We start from the raw sequence: 17,737 nt of genomic DNA, 5'->3' as shown, positions 1-17,737 counted from the left end.
GCAAGCCGCACGCGGTAGGGTGTGTAATCCTGATGCTTCCGTGACTGCGTGGGAGGCAGAGGTAGGACAGTCTCCAAATGTTTGTGGGAGAGTTAGCCTGTCCTACTGTGTAGTGGGGAAGAAGACACCCTACCTCAAATGAAGTGAAAGGCAAAGGCAAACAGGTGAGGTTGTCCCCTGAACCACACACGCACACGCGCATGCACACACACATGCACGCACACACACACACACGCACGCACACACACACACACACACGCACGCACACACACACACACGCGCACATAGACACGCATGCACGCACACACACATGCGCGCGCGCACACACACACACACACAGATGCACCACGGGTGATCTGGGACAGGACCAGAGTTCTCTGTGTCCTTAGCTGGACATCAAGGCAGCCCTCCTGTGTCAGTGAACAGTGAACAAACTGAAACAAAGTCCTCAGCACAGTGCCTGGCGTCGAGCGTTACGTAACCCCCGGCTGTGATTACAGGACAGAGCCCCCTTATCACGTCCCCGTGGACCCCAGGGAAAGAACTACATAGGGGTGGGTACACACAGGCTTCCCTCATTAGAAGGAAGCCCTGCAGAAATGGCGCCCGCCGCTGGCCACTTCTCCCACGCTATCCCCAGGGTTCCCCTTCTCCCCCACCCCCATCCGCACCCTCATTCCCAGCCCGATCCACACCCTTTCCTATTTACACCCAGACAGAGGCAGCCTACAGCTGACTCACCCTTGGCCCAGACCAAGCTATTGTTCTTGGGCGGAGCGGGGCATAAAAGTAAGGACCATGTTGCCAAGGGCAAGGGCAGGGGCCAACAGACAGGGACACCCCAGACTCATGACAGCGTCGAAGGGCCAGGCTGAGAAATAGCAAGGGGCAGGTCAGGGTTGGACACCCAGCACATTGCTCTGAAGTGCTCCCTAGACAAAGGCACTCAGCACTAAGTGTCCCAGACACACAGGCACAGGACTTGGCACACATTCAAAAACCTTTTACAGGCCCAGGGAGTTGACCGTACAGGCTGAGTCCCTCCTGGGGACAGAAACGTTCACACATCACATTAAAGAGGCCCGGGCACACCAAGGCTCCCATAGGCACACATAGGTCAGGCGGGGTTGAGGGTTCTTTGTCTCTACAGTGTACATAAGCTGGGGAATGCACACATACGCCAGTACACATGCCATCTGAACAGCTGCAGACGGACATTTACATCTGTCTGTCCTCATCCAGCCAGTAAAGACAGGCAACTGAGTCGTGTGTGTGTGTGTGTGTGTGTGTAAGCGCGTGCGTGTATGTATGTATGTGTGCATGCGTGTGTGAGCGCGTGTGTGTATGTATGTATGTGTGCGTGCGTGTGTGTGTATGAGCGCGTGCATGTATGTATGTATTGTGCGTGCGTGTGTGTATGTATGTGTGCGTGCGTGCATGCGTGTATGTGTGCGCATGCGCGTGTGTGTGCGTGTGTGCGTGCGTGTGCATGTGTATGAGCGCGTGCGTGTATGTATGTATTGTGCATGCGTGCATGTGTGTGTATGCATGTGTGCATGCGTGTGTGCGTGCGCGTGTGTGCGTGTGTGTGCGTGCGTGTGTGCCTGCATGTGCGTGTGTTTATACACGCTAATATTTTCACACCACAGGCTCATCACCCAGGCAGCCTGGCAACACCTAGAAGAGTGCACTGTCCTCCTGTCTTGCTTCCACAGATGCAAGCTCACACTGCCAGTGGACAGGGTCCAGTCCCTGCGCAGCCTCTGTTGCTTACACGCTAATGCTGTCTTCCCACTCCCAGCCCTCTCACTCCAGTAGTTGTGTTATATTGTCCATTCTGGTGTGTGCGTTGCTGGGGAGTGAATCCAGGAACTTATACAAACTAGGCAACTACCTGACTGAATTACACCCATAACCCCTTTTGGGAGAATCTGGGCAACTGTTGGTGTTAGGAGTCTACTTCTAAGCCTCACCCCCAGCCCCTCACTGGGGGATTCTAGGCAGGGCTCTACCACTGAGCCACGCCCCTAGACCTACCTTCACTGAGGGAATCTTGGTAGGTGCTAAACCATACCCCAAGACACAGTGTTTGTATCACAATCTCTTCTGGACTTTCTCTTAGACACACACCCAGAATGGTGATCTCTCCAACCCTGCCCGAGTACACAGATATACTCACAGCTCCCCCCAGGCAGCCTCACAGGCACACACAGATCGCAATGTCACCCACAATCATTTTCCTCCGGTGCATATATTTCAGCATCACCCAGCTACTCTTATCCCCTTCCCCAGAGAATGCCAGGTCAGACCTGCCGCCAGTACCTGGAAGATCTCCAGAAAGGGCAGCTGGCAACCCCACCCTCTATTTCTAGTCTCTTGGTCCCTATTTTTTAAGAGTTGCCTTTGACCTAGCCCGCTCTTCCCCTAGCCACACCCCTGCCCTCCCCCACACCCAGCCCTCCATCTGGTGGGTCTAGGCTTGCACTCTGGCCTCTCTTCTGCCTCCCCCATCCCCCACCTTTCCCCATCCTCTCCAAAAGCCCAGAGGCCAGGCGCTGTAGGCTTTCAGTGGTTGCCATAGCAACCGAGCCTCATCCCTCATCCCCCTGGGGGTGGGCTGAGGACCCGGCCAGCCAGACCGATAAGGGGGTTCCAGTTACTGTGGCAACCGTTTCGGGCCTAAGCTTTCTGTTTCTGGAAGGGGGGGTGAGCAGCGAGTGAATGGTTACCACAGCAACCAGGGGGAGCCCATAAGAACTGGGAAGAGGCAGCTGAGCCCTACCTCCCGTGCCCAGGGCTGCTGTGGGCACTTAAGCATCATTCTTCCACCACCACCCCCCCGGTTGTTCTAGGGGAGGGAGTTAAAGTACAGATTATGAAACAGGGATTCCATTCATGCTCTGAGCTGGCTACCCAGCATGGACCAGTCGCCCACATCAGCTGGCCCAGACCTTAGTCTTCCCATTCCATGAAATGGAGCCAGCCTGTCAGGAATGTCTCCATTGCTGTCTGATGTGTGCCCTCTGTCCCTCCTTAACAGGAACTACAGAACGGGTATGCCTAGTGCAGGGCACGGCAGAGGCCTTGAATGCTGTCCACAGCTTTATCGCAGAAAAGGTCCGAGAAATCCCTCAAGCGATGACCAAGCCCGAGGTGGTCAACATCCTTCAACCCCAAACCACGATGAACCCCGACAGAGCCAAGCAGGTCAGCTGGGAACTGACAGCGGGTTTCTGTAAAGCCGGTGAGGTGCCTGGACAGCGGGTTCCGTCTAGATGGGATTCTTTCGGCAAATGCCTGCAAGCGGTTGATATTCGGAAATCAGCTCTCATAGCCTAGCGAGGGCTCCACACTGCTGGTAGTGGGCTGGACTTAGAGGAACTGGAGACCAAGGCTGCACCCATTCATCCCTCTTTCCGGAGATGCCCTACCTCCTTTCCTTTCCACCCTTATCTCGCAAAGCAACCTGCCTCCTACTTCCTGTGTTCACCGGAAGTGACTTTAGTGACAGCCCAACTCCTCCAGAATTTTAGAAGCAGCCTTTTTTTCTCCCTCCTCCCTAATACCCATTATAGGGATAGAGATAAGTGTTTTGCTTAGAGAAAGAGCGGCCGGTCCCCATCCTTTCCAACCCTGTCTAAAAAGGATGGAGAAGGGAAGGCTGCCTCTCGGTTGCCTTAGTTACCAGGAAGCGGTGGTGTAAGGGGGCGTGGCAGAGAGCGGACCAATGACTTCCCGAGCTCTCCGGTTGCCATGACAATGTTGCGCCTGGGCCAGGTGGGCACTTAGGGAAAGTCCTGGATTGACGGTCTGGGTCCTTTTTTTTTTTTTTTTTTTTTTTTTTTTTTTTTTTTTTTGGTTGGTTGGTTGGTTGATTGGTTTGGGGTTTTGTTTGCTTTAGTTTTTTTGTTTTGATTTGTTTTTGAGGTCCCAATCCACTGGGAGGTGCAGGGAGAAAGGAACGCAGGGATGGTTACAGGCTCTCCCCGTTCCCTATTCACTCCCCAATATATGAGCTCTGGACACAAAGGAGAAAAGTTCTGCATCAGCTAGCAAGGCGCCTGAAAGAGCTCCTTAAAGCCAGACTAGAAAGCAAAGGCTTGGTACAAAGAAGCTGAGATTCTTCAGCCCTGTCAATGAGACCATAAACCTGAATTCTCCCAAACTCTTGGGGACACGATGGGTGGAGAACTCTGGAGGACCGCGTTCCTTGTAACTGCTCCCCACCAAAAATGTTGCAGCTGTGAGGCTTGGGAGCATCGCTGCTGTCCTTGGTGCTGAAGAGGCTGTGCTCCTTGAGCCCAGCCAGGTCTCTCCAAAACGGCTTCACACCCAACAGGCATGGGTTCGCCTTCCCTCCGCTTTGGTGTGGCCACAGGCAGTGAGGGTTCTTAGAATGTGGACGTTGCATGGGAAATGGGGTCATACCATTTAGGCCTCACACCCACACAGAACAGTCCGAAGGTTCAGAACCAGGACCTGTTAGTCTTTATCTTACCGTTCCAAGGCTACAGAGAAGTGTGAGTGTGGCTGGAGGCCCTGGCTGTGAAGTCACATTTGAGTTGGATCTCCTGCTCTTTCTTGCTACTTTCTGGCCTTGAGAGGTGACAGGATTGTTATTGCTCTTTGCCTGGTTTTTCTCGTTTGTAAAATGAGATTTATTGTGGTGTAGATTTGTGGATGCTGGTTAGTTCGGTAGTGTTTGCAAAAAGTACTTAGCTTGGATGCCTAGTGCATAGACAGTTCTAACAAAACGCACTGGGCATGGTGGTATATTGTGATCCAGCACAGGGTGGTGGAGGCAGGAGGATGGAGAACATTTCAGGCTATCCTGGACTACATAGCAAGACTCTCCTCTCCCCCTCAAAAACACAATGTCAGCTGTTCTGGATTTTGGTTTTGAGACAGGATCCATACTATAGCCAAAACCAGCCTTGAAGTCACAGTGATCCACCTGCCTCAAGCTTCTGTGTGCTAGGATTAAAGGCCTGAGCTATCTATCATACGTGGCTTCTTTCTTTCCCTTTTTGTCTTTGGCGTGTGTGTGTGTGTGTGTGTGTGTGTACACTTGTGTATGTGAACCAGGGTTTGCATGTGTACGGGTGCACACACGTGTGCATAGGTATATGTGGGGCTGTTAAGGTTAATGCCAGCTGTCTTCCTCAGATTTCTCCACTTTATTTGTGGAGGTGGGGTCTTTTGCTGAATTGGCAAGTCTAGCTAGCCAGTTTGCCCTAAGGATGCCCAGTCCCTGCCTCCTCGGTGCTGTGATTATTCACAGCTCCCACAGCTGCCTGGCTTTGGCCAAGAAGCTAGAGATTCAACCTCTGTCCTTGGTACTTTAATTAACTGAGTCATCTCACAGACCTTATTTTTTTCTTTCTCTCCTTTCTTTGGACCTAAGGAATTTTTTGGAAATTAAGGGTGGCCTCAGATTTATGAGGTCGCCAGTGCTACCACTACCCATCTCCCGAGTGCTGAGATTACAGATCTGCAGGTCCATGTCCTGTCTATGAGGTGCTGGAAATCTGGCCCAGAGCTTTGTGCATGATAAGCACAAAGTCAGCCCACAGAGAGGCGGTAGCCTCAGACAGGCTACAGCGTCATCTCCCGCCGTGGGATATGGGAGGGCTGGAGGACAGCTAGGGCGTGTCGGCTTTCCCCTCCACCAAGGGTTCAAGAATGACATCAATCTAAGAGCAGCAAGGGCCTTAACCCACTGAGCCTCTCATTGGCTATTACAGGACTTGCCGTTTTTTCTTTTTAAAAGATTTATTTGTTTTTACTTTATGTATGTGAGTACACTGTTGATGTTTTCAAACACAAGAAAAGGGCATCAGATCCCATTACTTTTTTCTTTCTTTTTGTTTTTTGAGACAGGGTTTCTCTGTGTAGCCATGGCTGTCCTGGAACTCACTCTGTAGACCAGGCTGGCCTCAAACTCAGAATCCCAGACTGCTGGGATTACAGGCGTGTACCACCACCGCCCAACCAATAAATAAATCTTTAAAAAAATTAGACCGACCGGCCTCAGATCCCATTACAAATGGTTGTGAGCCACCGTGTGGTTGCTGGGATTTGAACTCAGGGCCTCTGGAAAAGCAGGTAGTGCTCTTAACCACTGAGCCATCTCTCCGGCCCCTACAGGACTTGTCTTAATCAGGACTGCTGCCCACGTTTCTTCTTTAGATTTGCTGTGTTAGGCTTGTTGCCCCATTTTCTCTTTTTCTTAAGGTACAGTATCGACATCCAACCAGAATCTATCCATCCAAATGTCTTCAAGATGCAGGCAGGGAGTAAAAGGCAGTAAGGGCTGTGGCTCTCTGAAGGGTATTTTAACAGGGACAGGACAGCCCTGGGTCAGCCCCATCCAGTTCTCCTACAGGAGCAGAAACTGTCTCCACATATTGCAGACATGTTAAAAGAAGCCATAACCCTCTGGAAGCTGTTGGCTTTCGAAGGTGGATCCCGTTTTTAGTTTATTATTTTTATTTTATTCTATTTTGTTTGATACAAGGTCTCTCTCTGTAGCCCAGGCTGGCCTGGAATCCTCCATGTAGTTCCAGGTGATTACAAAGCCAGGGCAATCCTCCTGTCTTAGCTTTGAAAGTCCTAGGTTACAGGCATGAGCCACTATGCTAGCTGCCATACAAAAACTTTTTAGAAAGTCCCGGTCAGGTTTTGGCTGCCACTGCCGGGCTATCTGTCCTTGATAGTTCTGTTTTGGAATTTTCCATTAGCTTGTAAATCCCCAAGGCAGATAATGGCGTTCCTCTGGCCTCTCACCGGCCTCCAGGGCTGTGCTCTGTGACTCCAAGATTCTAGAACATCAGGTACACACCTGTTATCCCATCACCTGGAAGGCTGAGGCAGGAGGATCTCAAGTAGTAAGACCCCTGACTCTGAAAAAAAAAAATCGATTCCTCTGTGAGCATAGATTGTTATTTTGAGATCTGGCTTCTCTCCTTTTTAAATATCCTTTCTCACATTTATTTACATGTGTGTATGCAAGCCTAGGCCATGGCCACAGGTGGAGGTCAGGGAACAACTTAAGGTAACGGTTTTCTCCCTGCCACGTGGGTTCTGGGGACTGAACTCAGGCTTGGGTTTTCGGGCTCCGTTCCTGTGGGTGCGTCTCGTCAGCCCCGTTAGACTCCTTCACACTGCGGATCTCTGAGTCTACAGTGGTACGACTCAGGTCGGGGCCTATCCTAAAGGCAGCTGCCATCTTCATGGGACTTTGTTTTTGGGATGTGTGAGTGTGTGTGTGTGAGTGTGTGAGTGTGTGTGTGTGTGTGTGTGTGTGTGTGTTGTTCTTGTTTCTGTTTTTGTCTTGAGATAGAGTCTCCCCCTATATCTCAGGCCAGCCTGTAACTTACTACATTGTCCAGGCTGGCCAGAAACTCTTAGCTACCCTCCTGCCTCAACTCCCTGGTTGCTTGGATTCCAGGTATGATATACTATGCCTGGCTTCCTTTTCTTTACAGTGAAAAATCTTTTCTTCTAGTCTCTGGAAACGTAGGCATGGGGAGTTGTATACTATATGTAGGACTTTACCTGTTCGGGTCAGGCAGATGGCTCAGCCAGTGGGTGTTGCGGTCAAGTCTGACCTCCTGAGTGGGGTCCCCGGGGGAGAGCCGGCTCCTTCCAGCAGTCCTCTGATCCCTGCTCTCGCACTGAGCCACAGGAAATGAAAAATCTTATGAAAGGTTCGCGTATGTTTTTAAATGATTTATCAGTTTCAATGTACTTGGCTCAGGGTTCCATTTCTGGGATAAAACATTGGCCAAAAACAATTCAGGGGAGAAAAGGTTTATTTGGCATAGAATCCATCGTCAGAGGAAGCCAGGGCATGAATTCGAGAGGAGAAATTAAAGCAGAAACCATGACTCCAGCTGATGTTAAGATGACAAAGAAAAAAGAAAAAAAAAACCTAACCAGGACATGTAGAAATACAGTCTGCATACTAAGAATGCACTCACATGTGCAGTTAGTTGCCAGGGCTGCTGGCCACGCCTGTAATCCCTGTCGCTCTGAGGCTGAGGCGGGAAGGCACTGCCTACATGGTGTGTTTGAGGGTAGGCTGGTCACGTTAGGGAGACTCTCAAAGAAGTGCAGGGGAAGGCTAGGGGTGCAGCTCGCTCGGAGGGCTCTGCCAGCACGTGTGGAGCCCTGGCTCGAATGCCCGTCAAACAGGGACCTGCTTCAGCATGTACAGGGCGTGCATCCGCCACCAGAGGTCAGTTAGAACACTTCTCACCTCCCAAACCTTTTAATTTTTTTTAAACACAGAGTATCATTACTGTAGACCAGGCTGGCCTTGGCCTCTTACAGATCTCCTTTCCTCTGCCTCCCAAGTCCTGGAATTATTAATGTATGTGTCATCATGCCCAGTCAAAAATACTTATTATTTATTTTTTATTTACTTATTTACATCCAAAATGCCACCTCCCCTCTGGGCTTCCCCCCTCAGAGTGTCTCCCCAGCCCCATCTCTTTCTCCTCTGAGAGGGTCCCCTGCTCAGGTATCCCTGACCCTGTTGCATCAAGATTAGGCACATCCTCTTTCCCACTGAGGCCAGACACGGCGACCCTGTTGGGGAACGGATCCCACAGGCAGGCTACCTTGGAGGACCCACATGGAGACTGGGCTACGTGTCTACTACCCATGTGCTAGGGCCTCGGCCCAGCCCGTGTTCACCGTTTGCTTGGTGGCTCCGTCTCGGAGAGCTCCAGAGGTCCGGGTTATTTTTCTGGTTTTTTTTGGGGGGTGGGGGCTGTTTGTTTGTTTGTTTTTGAATTTGTGTTTGTCCTCCTTTGGTTTTGTTTCATTTTATTTCATCTTGAGATTAGGTTTCATTATGTAGCCCAGGCTACCCTTGAACTCAAGAGCCAACTACTAAAGTCCCTGAATGTTAGGATTACAGTCATCTGGCTTCCAAAAGAAATCCTTCAAATCATTCCTCTACATTTACTAGGGAAAGAGTGTGTGTGTTCGTTCTGGCGTTGATTCCTTCCTTCCACCGTGTGGGACCCAGGGGTGGGACTCAGGTCCTCAGGCTCGGTGGCAAATGCTTTTACTCACTGTCCCTCCGTAGAAAACCTTCATCCCCATAGCTGTGCCCCACCCCTTCCCCAGCTCATTCTTCACCTTCTCCCTCAGCCAGCACTAGTCGTCTGTGTCTGCAGATTCCTGTTCTGGACACTCGTAGAATTTAAAGTCAAGCAGGGTGTGGTGATGTAAACCTGCAATCCCAGAGCTCAGGAAGTGGAGGCAGGAGGATCAGAACTCCTTAGCTACATAGTGAGTTCCAGGACAGCCTGGACTGTATGAAACAACATCTTTTCAAACAAAACCTAAAGGGTTGGAGAGGTGGCTGGACACTTAGGAGCACTGGCTGCTCCTCCAGAGGACCCAGGTGTGATCCCAGCGCCCACATGGCTGTTCACAGCCGTCTGTGATGCCAGGGGATCTGATGCCCTCTGCTGACCTCTGCCGGCACCAGGGCATGCACATGGCACACATCTACACACAAAAGCAAAACACCCATACGTGTAAAATACAAATATTTTTAAAGTAGATGACGTGGCCAACCCCCGCTGCCATTGAAGTCCAAAACATTTCTACTGTTCCTGTTAGCAGCCACCCCAAGCCCTGCCTCTTTCCTCTGGCATCCACTGGCCTTTTTCTCTGATGTGAGTGGTGTCTTCCCCCATTGCTCTCTGCTTCATTGACTTTTGGATGTCTTACCAACGCCAGCGGCCCAGTGAATAGGATGACGGGTCAGCAAGCCCCTGGGGTCTGCTAGACAGCCTCGGTGCTGGGATTACACACACAGCTGCGTCTGGCTTTTTAGTGCTAGGTATACAAACTCAGCCCCCTTGGGCTGGACAGGACCTGGTTCAGTTTCTAGCGCCCGCCTGGCATCTCAGAGTGGCTCCATCTCCAGTCCCCAGGGGTCTGCTGGCTTTGACCGGCCTCTGGAGGCATGATCCTACAGCACGCATACAAACATGCAGGCAAAAAAACACACATGCACGCATAAAAGCTTGCCCATGAAGATTCACTTTTATTACTTCTCATTACACAGAAGTCTGTGGGTTTGTCTGTGGATCTGTGCAGATGCTTGTGGGGGCCGGAGGTGTAGAATCCCCCGGAGCTGGAGTTATACATACCTGTGAGGCCCCTGATATGGGAACCAAACTTAAGTTCTCTGAAAGAACGCGTGCTCCTAACCACTGAGCCGTCCCTCCAGCTCACCGATCATTTTCCTGTCTCGGTGGATTTGCATACTCTGGACATTTCATGCAAATGAAGCCATGTGTCCTTCTTATGTGTAGTTTCTTTCAGTCCGTGTGTTTTCTAAACACATCCATGTTATAGCATGTGCTATGTCAGTACTTCATGTGTACTAATTCCCAAATACTATTCCATTACATGGATGCATCCCATATTTTGTTGCTTTTATGCAACTTTTTAAAATAAAAGAGACAGGGCCAGGGAGAGGGCAAAAGCATTGACCCTGTAAGTGGGACAACCTGAGCTATGCTCTCTGACCTACACACACAGACAGACACACACACACACACACACACACACACACACAAAGCTCAGGCTGACCTCAAATTTGACATCCTTCTGCCTCCACCCAATAGGGTGCTGGGATTACAAGCATGCCCCACCAGGTATTTCCAAATTTTCTTTTAGGAACTAGTAAGGCTGTCATGGCATTCATCAGAGGACCGCAGTGGGTCCACAGTGGGCCTGCTGACGGACTCTGGAGCAAAGACAAAACAAAACAAAAACCCTCAGAAGTGAGTTGAGACGACTGCGCACCCCGTTCTCCCCCGCGCAGACTCTGTCTCTTTCTCCCCAACGCAGGCCAAGCTCATCGTCCCCAACAGCACGGCGGGACTGATCATCGGTAAGGGAGGAGCGACCGTGAAGGCGGTGATGGAACAGTCCGGCGCGTGGGTGCAGCTGTCGCAGAAACCCGAGGGCATCAACCTGCAGGAGCGCGTGGTGACCGTGAGCGGCGAGCCCGAGCAGGTGCACAAGGCCGTGAGCGCCATCGTGCAGAAGGTACAGGAAGACCCGCAGAGCAGCAGCTGCCTCAACATCAGCTACGCCAACGTGGCGGGGCCCGTGGCCAACTCCAACCCCACCGGCTCGCCCTACGCCAGCCCGGCCGACGTGCTGCCCGCCGCCGCCGCCGCCTCTGCCGCCGCCGCCTCGGGGCTGCTCGGTCCCGCGGGGCTGGCGGGAGTGGGCGCCTTCCCCGCCGCGCTACCCGCCTTCTCGGGCACCGACCTGCTGGCCATCAGCACGGCGCTCAACACGTTGGCCAGCTACGGCTACAACACCAACTCGCTCAGCCTGGGCCTCAACTCGGCCGCCGCCTCGGGCGTCCTGGCCGCGGTGGCCGCAGGGGCCAACCCCGCCGCCGCCGCCGCAGCCAACCTCCTGGCGTCCTACGCGGGCGACGCCGGGGCGGGGCCGGGGGCGGGGGCAGCGCCGCCACCGCCACCGCCCCCCGGAGCGCTGGGCTCCTTCGCTCTGGCCGCGGCCGCCAATGGCTACCTCGGTGCGGGCGCGGGGGGCGCGGCTGGAGCGGGGGGCGCGCCCCTGGTGGCCGCCGCGGCTGCGGCCGGGGCTGCCGGCGGCTTCCTGACGGCCGAGAAGCTGGCGGCCGAGAGCGCCAAGGAGCTGGTGGAGATCGCGGTGCCCGAGAACCTGGTGGGGGCCATCCTGGGCAAAGGGGGCAAGACGCTGGTGGAGTACCAGGAGCTGACGGGCGCGCGCATCCAGATCTCCAAGAAGGGCGAGTTCCTGCCCGGCACGCGGAACCGGCGGGTCACCATCACGGGCAGCCCCGCGGCCACGCAAGCCGCTCAATACCTCATCAGCCAGCGGGTCACCTACGAGCAGGGGGTGAGGGCTTCAAACCCGCAGAAAGTGGGATGAGGCCTGTGGTGTGCGTCCCCACCCCCTCCCGCTCCTCCTCCCTCCTCTTCCTCCTCTCCCCACTCCCGCCAGACTTCAGCTTGGTGTGACTCCTGCTTGGCTTGGGATGGGGCTGGGGTAGGCCTGGCTTCATCCTCCCTTCTGGTAGTCATAGACAGGATTGAGTGCCGGCTGAGGAGGGGGCTTTTGAGCCCCCTCCCCAGCCTTGAACTGACCTCCTCCTCCTCCCTCCCTGTGCTTGACTGGGCCTGACCCACCTCTCCCGGGGTCCAGGTCTATGTGATATCTGTATATATTGCATTTTGTTGATTTTAATAGAAAACAAAGCGTTATTTTCTCTTTCTTTCCCTCCTTTTTTTTCTTTTTAACTTTTTCTTCTTTTTTTGATAAGGATCCCCCTCCTTTATAAGAATTTTTTTGTTGTTAACATATGGGAGGAGGGGAGGGAGCCTTCAGGTCACCTGGAATGAGGTGCCTCTCCCAAACACAGCATCCTGCCTCTCTGATTGCAGTTCCAGGACCGAGGGAAGAGACCCCAGGAGGAGTAGAGGTAGCCACCCAGGAGTCGGAGCTGAAATGAGGGGTTTGGAACATAGACACTCCCCAGCCCCCAGGATTCCCACAGTCCCTCAGCTCCTCTGTCCCCCTGCAGTATTCCCTGGAGTGGAAATGTAACTTTCTTCATTGAGCATAGATGCTCCTGCTGAGAGCGACTCCAGCTTTGGGAGGTTTCAGGTCCTGTGAGCCACACCGTTGTGAGAGGCCGGGAGCAGCTTAAGGCTCTTCCTAGAGGAACGAGAGCCCCTGTTGTGACGTCACTGAATCAAGTATTTACGGGGTGCTTCCGGTAGCTCCCTCTGATGTTATAGGAAGTATTTCCTCAGAGGCAGCTTCCAGGACTGGTTAGAGAAAATAATTTCCTGTGAGGACACAACAAAAGCCTTCAAAGGTCCATCTGTGACGGCAGGGGCATATACTTCCTGTGGCATCATAGGGGTGAAGCATGCTTCCTGTGTTGGACAGTGGTCAGTCCTCAAGTTCCCTCTCCTCCCTCTACACTCCTCTTTGGTGGGTGTTGGCCCTGGGCAAGGGGGAATCCTTAGGAAGAAAGGGACTTGGATCTGACACGGAGGATTCTGAGGAAAAAAAATACTGTCAGGGTCATCTCCATCCAAACATGCCATCTATGAACTTGCCTTGACAGGCAACGAATGGGAGGCTAAGCTAGTGAAAATGAACGATTGCTAAAGCCCCCCCCTCCCTCCCCTGCCTTTCGTGTGCATGCCTGTGTCTGCGTGGTTTCATTTCATTGACGGGTGAGCCAAATGTACGGTGGCTCTGTCAGGCCAGTGTGATCTGATGTAGAATTCTGTGAGCCTTGCAAAGGTTAGGGTATCTCGGGCTGAAATGCCTTGCGTGGTCGCCGGATTTGATTGGCTTGGCGGCTTCCAGGGAGTTGGCGTATGTCGCCCGATCTTGATAGGTCAGAAATGTTCGGTGCGCTCAGCCTTAGACTCGAGGAGCTAGGAGATTCTCTGGAAGGATGACAACCCACGCTACCTGGGAGTGCTTGGGCGCGGCTCAGTTGGCACGGTGGCTCTGGTCTGCTCTGAAGAGTCAGGGCCTGAGAAACCTATAGACTAGGATTGCTGAGGCGTCCTCCTGGCCCCTCCCATCAGCCCCTCCCTGTTGGAGAACACCTTCAATTTCCTCCAACCCCAAGCAGGGTCCTCAGAGCCCTGGGTCCATCATCAGCATCTCTGGGGGAGGGACACCCGTGCCCGCTCCCTCCCCCACCCCTTCCTAGGTCTTCCAGACCCTGCTCTTCACGGCTTTGGGGACATCTGGCCTCCTTGTTTCTATCCCTACAGAGGAGCTGGGAGGAGAGAAACCACCCAGCCGATGCCTACTATGCCCTTGAAGCCAGGGAGGCCCCACCCCATGCTAGAGAGCCACCCCCAAATCAAAATGTGAAAATCCCTAGAAAGCAATAGCCTTCGAGGTACCTCGCACTGACTCCCCCTCCCCCAGCCCTTCCACAGGAATGGGGGGGGGGGCTATAGCTTGATCACTGGGGCCACTTTTTCCACATCCTCATCTCCCCAGTGAGGGGCAGGCCCCATTTCCTTGACACGCCCCATCTCCCACCGCCTCTCGCTGCTGCCCCCCTTACCCCTAATCTCCACCCTGAGCCCAGATGGAGATTTTAGTGCCAAAACAATTCTTGATACCACTTTGTACATATCTTCTACAGACAGGGGCTGCTGGGATTGGAGGTGGGGGCCGGCCCACAGGGCCACTGCTCCCCTCCACCTCTTAAATGACCTTATAGTATTTCCTGTAGCCCCACCTGCATGTGGGTAGTAAAGTATCTAGCTGGAATCACCCCCTCCCCTGTCAGACTCACAGGCCCCATGAGGAGGGGAAGGAATGGGGGTGAAGGAAGGTCCCGGGTGGATGGGTGGGTGGGATAGAAACACCATTTGTAGCTCATCTGTGTCCTCGCGTGGGCAGCCTGCTTTCCATAAGCCTGCTGGCTGGAGTCCGGGTCCATTTCCTGTGTGACGTGCCCGTGTTCACAGGGATCCCCTTCCCCACCAGCCAGGGCTATTTGAAAGGTAGTTTGCTAGCTTAGTAAGGGGGTCCACTCACCACGTTGGTGAGTGGGGAGCCGCACACCTCCTCACCCCCATTTTACCCTGGAAAATCCCATCTTCCCTCCCCCCTAAAAATCCCTTCTGAAATCCAACCTCAGTCTTTCTGTGCTGTAGTTGGTCCAGAAGGGATGCGTCATACAGGTCAGGGATGAGAATTACTTTTAAAGTATTAGTAATAACAAAGCTCATTCCCCGCCCCTTCTGCCCGTTAGCCAATCAGATCGCAAAGGATCTGACCCGCCTCCTTGCATCCGACTCTTCAGCACCAGTGGGTGTTTAATAAGTTAGTAAGTGTTGTCTCCACATCTGCCTCCCAGCTCCCGATACCCGACCCCAGCATTCTCCTCTCTAAGTCATCTCTGCTTCCCTCAGGCCCACTGGGTTTTCCTCTTGTGGTTGCCCCTTCCCCACGGTTCTCTGTCCTGTCTCTACCTTTGTCTGTATTCTTCCCCTCCTGAATTCTCGACTCTTTCATTTCCCCTTTAAAAGCAAAAAGTGCCAAACTTCCTCGGAACTGAGCCGATCTGGGGAGGGGGGGGGAGGAGAGGATCTTAGATGGAGGGAGGAAACCACCTCTCTTAAAGGGGGGGGGGCCCTTAAGAGGCAAAGAAAACACTTTTGGACGCTGAGCAAAATTGGATCCCCATTCCTCGTTCCCCTCACCCTGAGTTTTTTCTTAGAATCTTTATAAGAAAAAAAGAAAAAGAAAAAAAACATTTTCAACTAACCCCTACTTTTTTGAATTCCCCTCCCCCAAATTCCACCAGCCAAGGAGAACCCCTTTTGCCTTTTTATGGGCAAATCCATAGAAACTGGGGATGGAGAGACAGACTCCACCCTCTTTTGCTGGCTCAACGGGGTGATTGCTGGGGAGAGACCTCAAAGCATTTATGACAAGAGGGGTTCGAAAGTGCCAAATTTCACCTTCTTCATCCTGTCTTGGGCAGGGCTCTGAGCCAGGCTGGCCAGCGGTCAGCTTTGCCCTCTACCAGCCATCTCTACATGGGTGGGAAATTTTTGCCGCAATAATCAGCAGGGCAGGGATCGGAAGGCAGGGATTTTGCTGTCTCTGTACTGGACTTGGAGATGGGAATTACGGGAGCATGGCAAGAGTCTTAAAGGTGTGGGACCTATACTCGGGATATTACGGTACCACTTGTTTTCCCACGGTGTTTTGTTTAGTTTTTTCCTCCACTCTTGACCAACCAAATCCCCTGGAATGTCGGACCCCCGTTGCCACCCCAGTTTCTTCAGCCCGATACCATCCTTATTACTTTATGGCCAGCTGGTCTCCAGCTATTTGAAAAAGGAGAGGAGATTTTCCCTTGCATGGACTCTTGCCGTCTGGAGCCTAAGACAACAGGTTAATTTGCAAAAGCGTTCGCCAGAGCAGCGGTGAAGGTGGCAATCTAGGCGTCCAGGATGCTCCACTAGATTGTACACCGGTGGGACAGCCAGACAGGCCTTCTGCCCGGTGCATCCGCCCCAAGCGCCATCCGGAATTGAGGCCGGCGTCGTCAAAACCTCAGTTGGTGGTCACCATGGGGGAGGACAGAATCGCAACACCCAGGTCGAGGGTGGGGGTGAGGTGGGGGCAGTGAAACCTGGTTTACGCTTTGTGGAGCGTAGACGCCGAGCCTTGCGGTCCGGTCCGAGCCCTCTCCACCAAAGTCAGCGGTCTCGATGTCCCAGTTGGCGCGTCCGTTCCATCGGGTCCCCACGGCTCTCACCGGTGACATGGACGACCTCCCGCTGAGTGGCAGGAGGGAGAGAAAGTCTCTGGAGGGTGGTGGTGGTGTAGACTGCTGATTTTAATCCCTTCTCAGACAGTCTAGGACACTCGTCTCCTTAGAATTAACATAGGGAGACCCTCCTCCTTCCTCCCTTTCCCCCACCCCTCCCACCCCCACAAAACCACCAACCTCTCATCTTCTAAGTGACTCCATCACCACCGGCCACCACTGGAACCTGCGGCCTCATTGCTCCAGCCCGCCCCACTCGACCGTCAGACTCGCTCCATCGAACTCTTTTGATTAACCCTTTCTGTGTTCATCCCACGGAAAACCTGTGTGTCCGGCAGGGAGGCCAGGGGGGTGGATGCTAGGGGCAGTTGCTACCTTCCCTCCATCTCCTCCCAGCGCCCATGCCTCCCCATGCCATGCCCCCATCCCTACCCCTCACCCCTTAGGATCCGCCTCCCCTGGAGGCACAAGGATCTTCTAGAATTACCTTTGCTATTTGGCTTTGCAAAGGCGGGCCTAGGGGGCGTGGCCTCCCCATCGGAGCGCTCACTCTGATTGTCCTCTCCGTTGCCCCCAACCACTCCCCACGCCTTCATTGTAAATAGTCACTTTTGTACTTGGTTTGAGCCAGGCGACATGGGGAGTCTCTCTCTCTCTCTCCTCTCTCTCTCTCTCTCTCTCTCTCTCTCTCTCTCTCTCTCTCTCTCTCTGTCTCTCTCTCTGTGTTGGCATCTCAATTGCTGGAGGCATGGTCCACACCCCGGTTCGATTTGGGAGAAACCCAAGGTGTGCCCTGCCAAAATGTTAAGGATTTCGAGAGAACAGTATTAACTCGGACAGAGCTGGCTGGAGTGCACTGGTCCCCCGACCGGGACCGGGAGGAGGGAGAGGAAGCCTCTGTTCCTGTGAAATGGGTTCGTCCTCCGATCTCCCTGAAGAACCTTGGGGGAGCTGAGAATTGAATCTCTCCGCCGCTTCCTCTGTTGGAGGCTGGCTCAAAATGAATGGCTTTTGGATGGGGCTGTCTTTGGAGAACTGACTGCTGAATTCTTCCTGGGGCCTGAAGCTAACCTCTGGGAGGCTTGTTTTCTTGCAAAGAGGTAGTCAGACGAACGGCAGAGGTCCCTCTCCAACCCGTTAAAGGAAAGGCCCAAGCCCCGCAGCCGGCCCCTGCCTGCAGCCACCAGGCCGCATTCTGGTTTGGGGTGGGGTGGGGTAGGCAGTGACGTGGCCATGCCTCCAGTTTCTCCATTCAACCCCCTCTTAACTGATTCCCTTCCATCCTCCGACCAGCGCCGCTGCCCACTCCCGCCACCTCCAGAAGCTCTTGGCTGGGGCCACCGCACTCTCTTCCCTATCCCCCCATCGCCATGC

The 17,737-nt window shown here is 53.4% G+C and overlaps 1 protein-coding gene across 1 annotated transcript in view; it reads left to right on the top strand.

Moving 5' to 3' along the window:
• Positions 1–12,307, top strand: part of Nova2 (NOVA alternative splicing regulator 2) — a 32,384-nt gene extending 20,077 nt beyond the window's left edge. The window contains exons 3-4 of the mRNA XM_052171965.1: positions 3,041–3,207; positions 10,882–12,307. Of these exons, the coding sequence (XP_052027925.1) occupies positions 3,041–3,207; positions 10,882–11,964 (1,250 nt within the window). The 3' untranslated portion in view covers positions 11,965–12,307. The remainder of the gene's footprint in view (positions 1–3,040; positions 3,208–10,881) is intronic.
• The last annotated feature ends 5,430 nt before the right edge of the window (positions 12,308–17,737 follow it).

This window comes from Apodemus sylvaticus, chromosome 1 (assembly GCF_947179515.1).
Source record: "Apodemus sylvaticus chromosome 1, mApoSyl1.1, whole genome shotgun sequence".
Classification (NCBI taxonomy): Eukaryota; Metazoa; Chordata; class Mammalia; order Rodentia; family Muridae; genus Apodemus; species Apodemus sylvaticus.
Note: the sequence above shows the minus strand (reverse complement) of the source record. Positions and strands in the feature narration are given on the sequence as shown.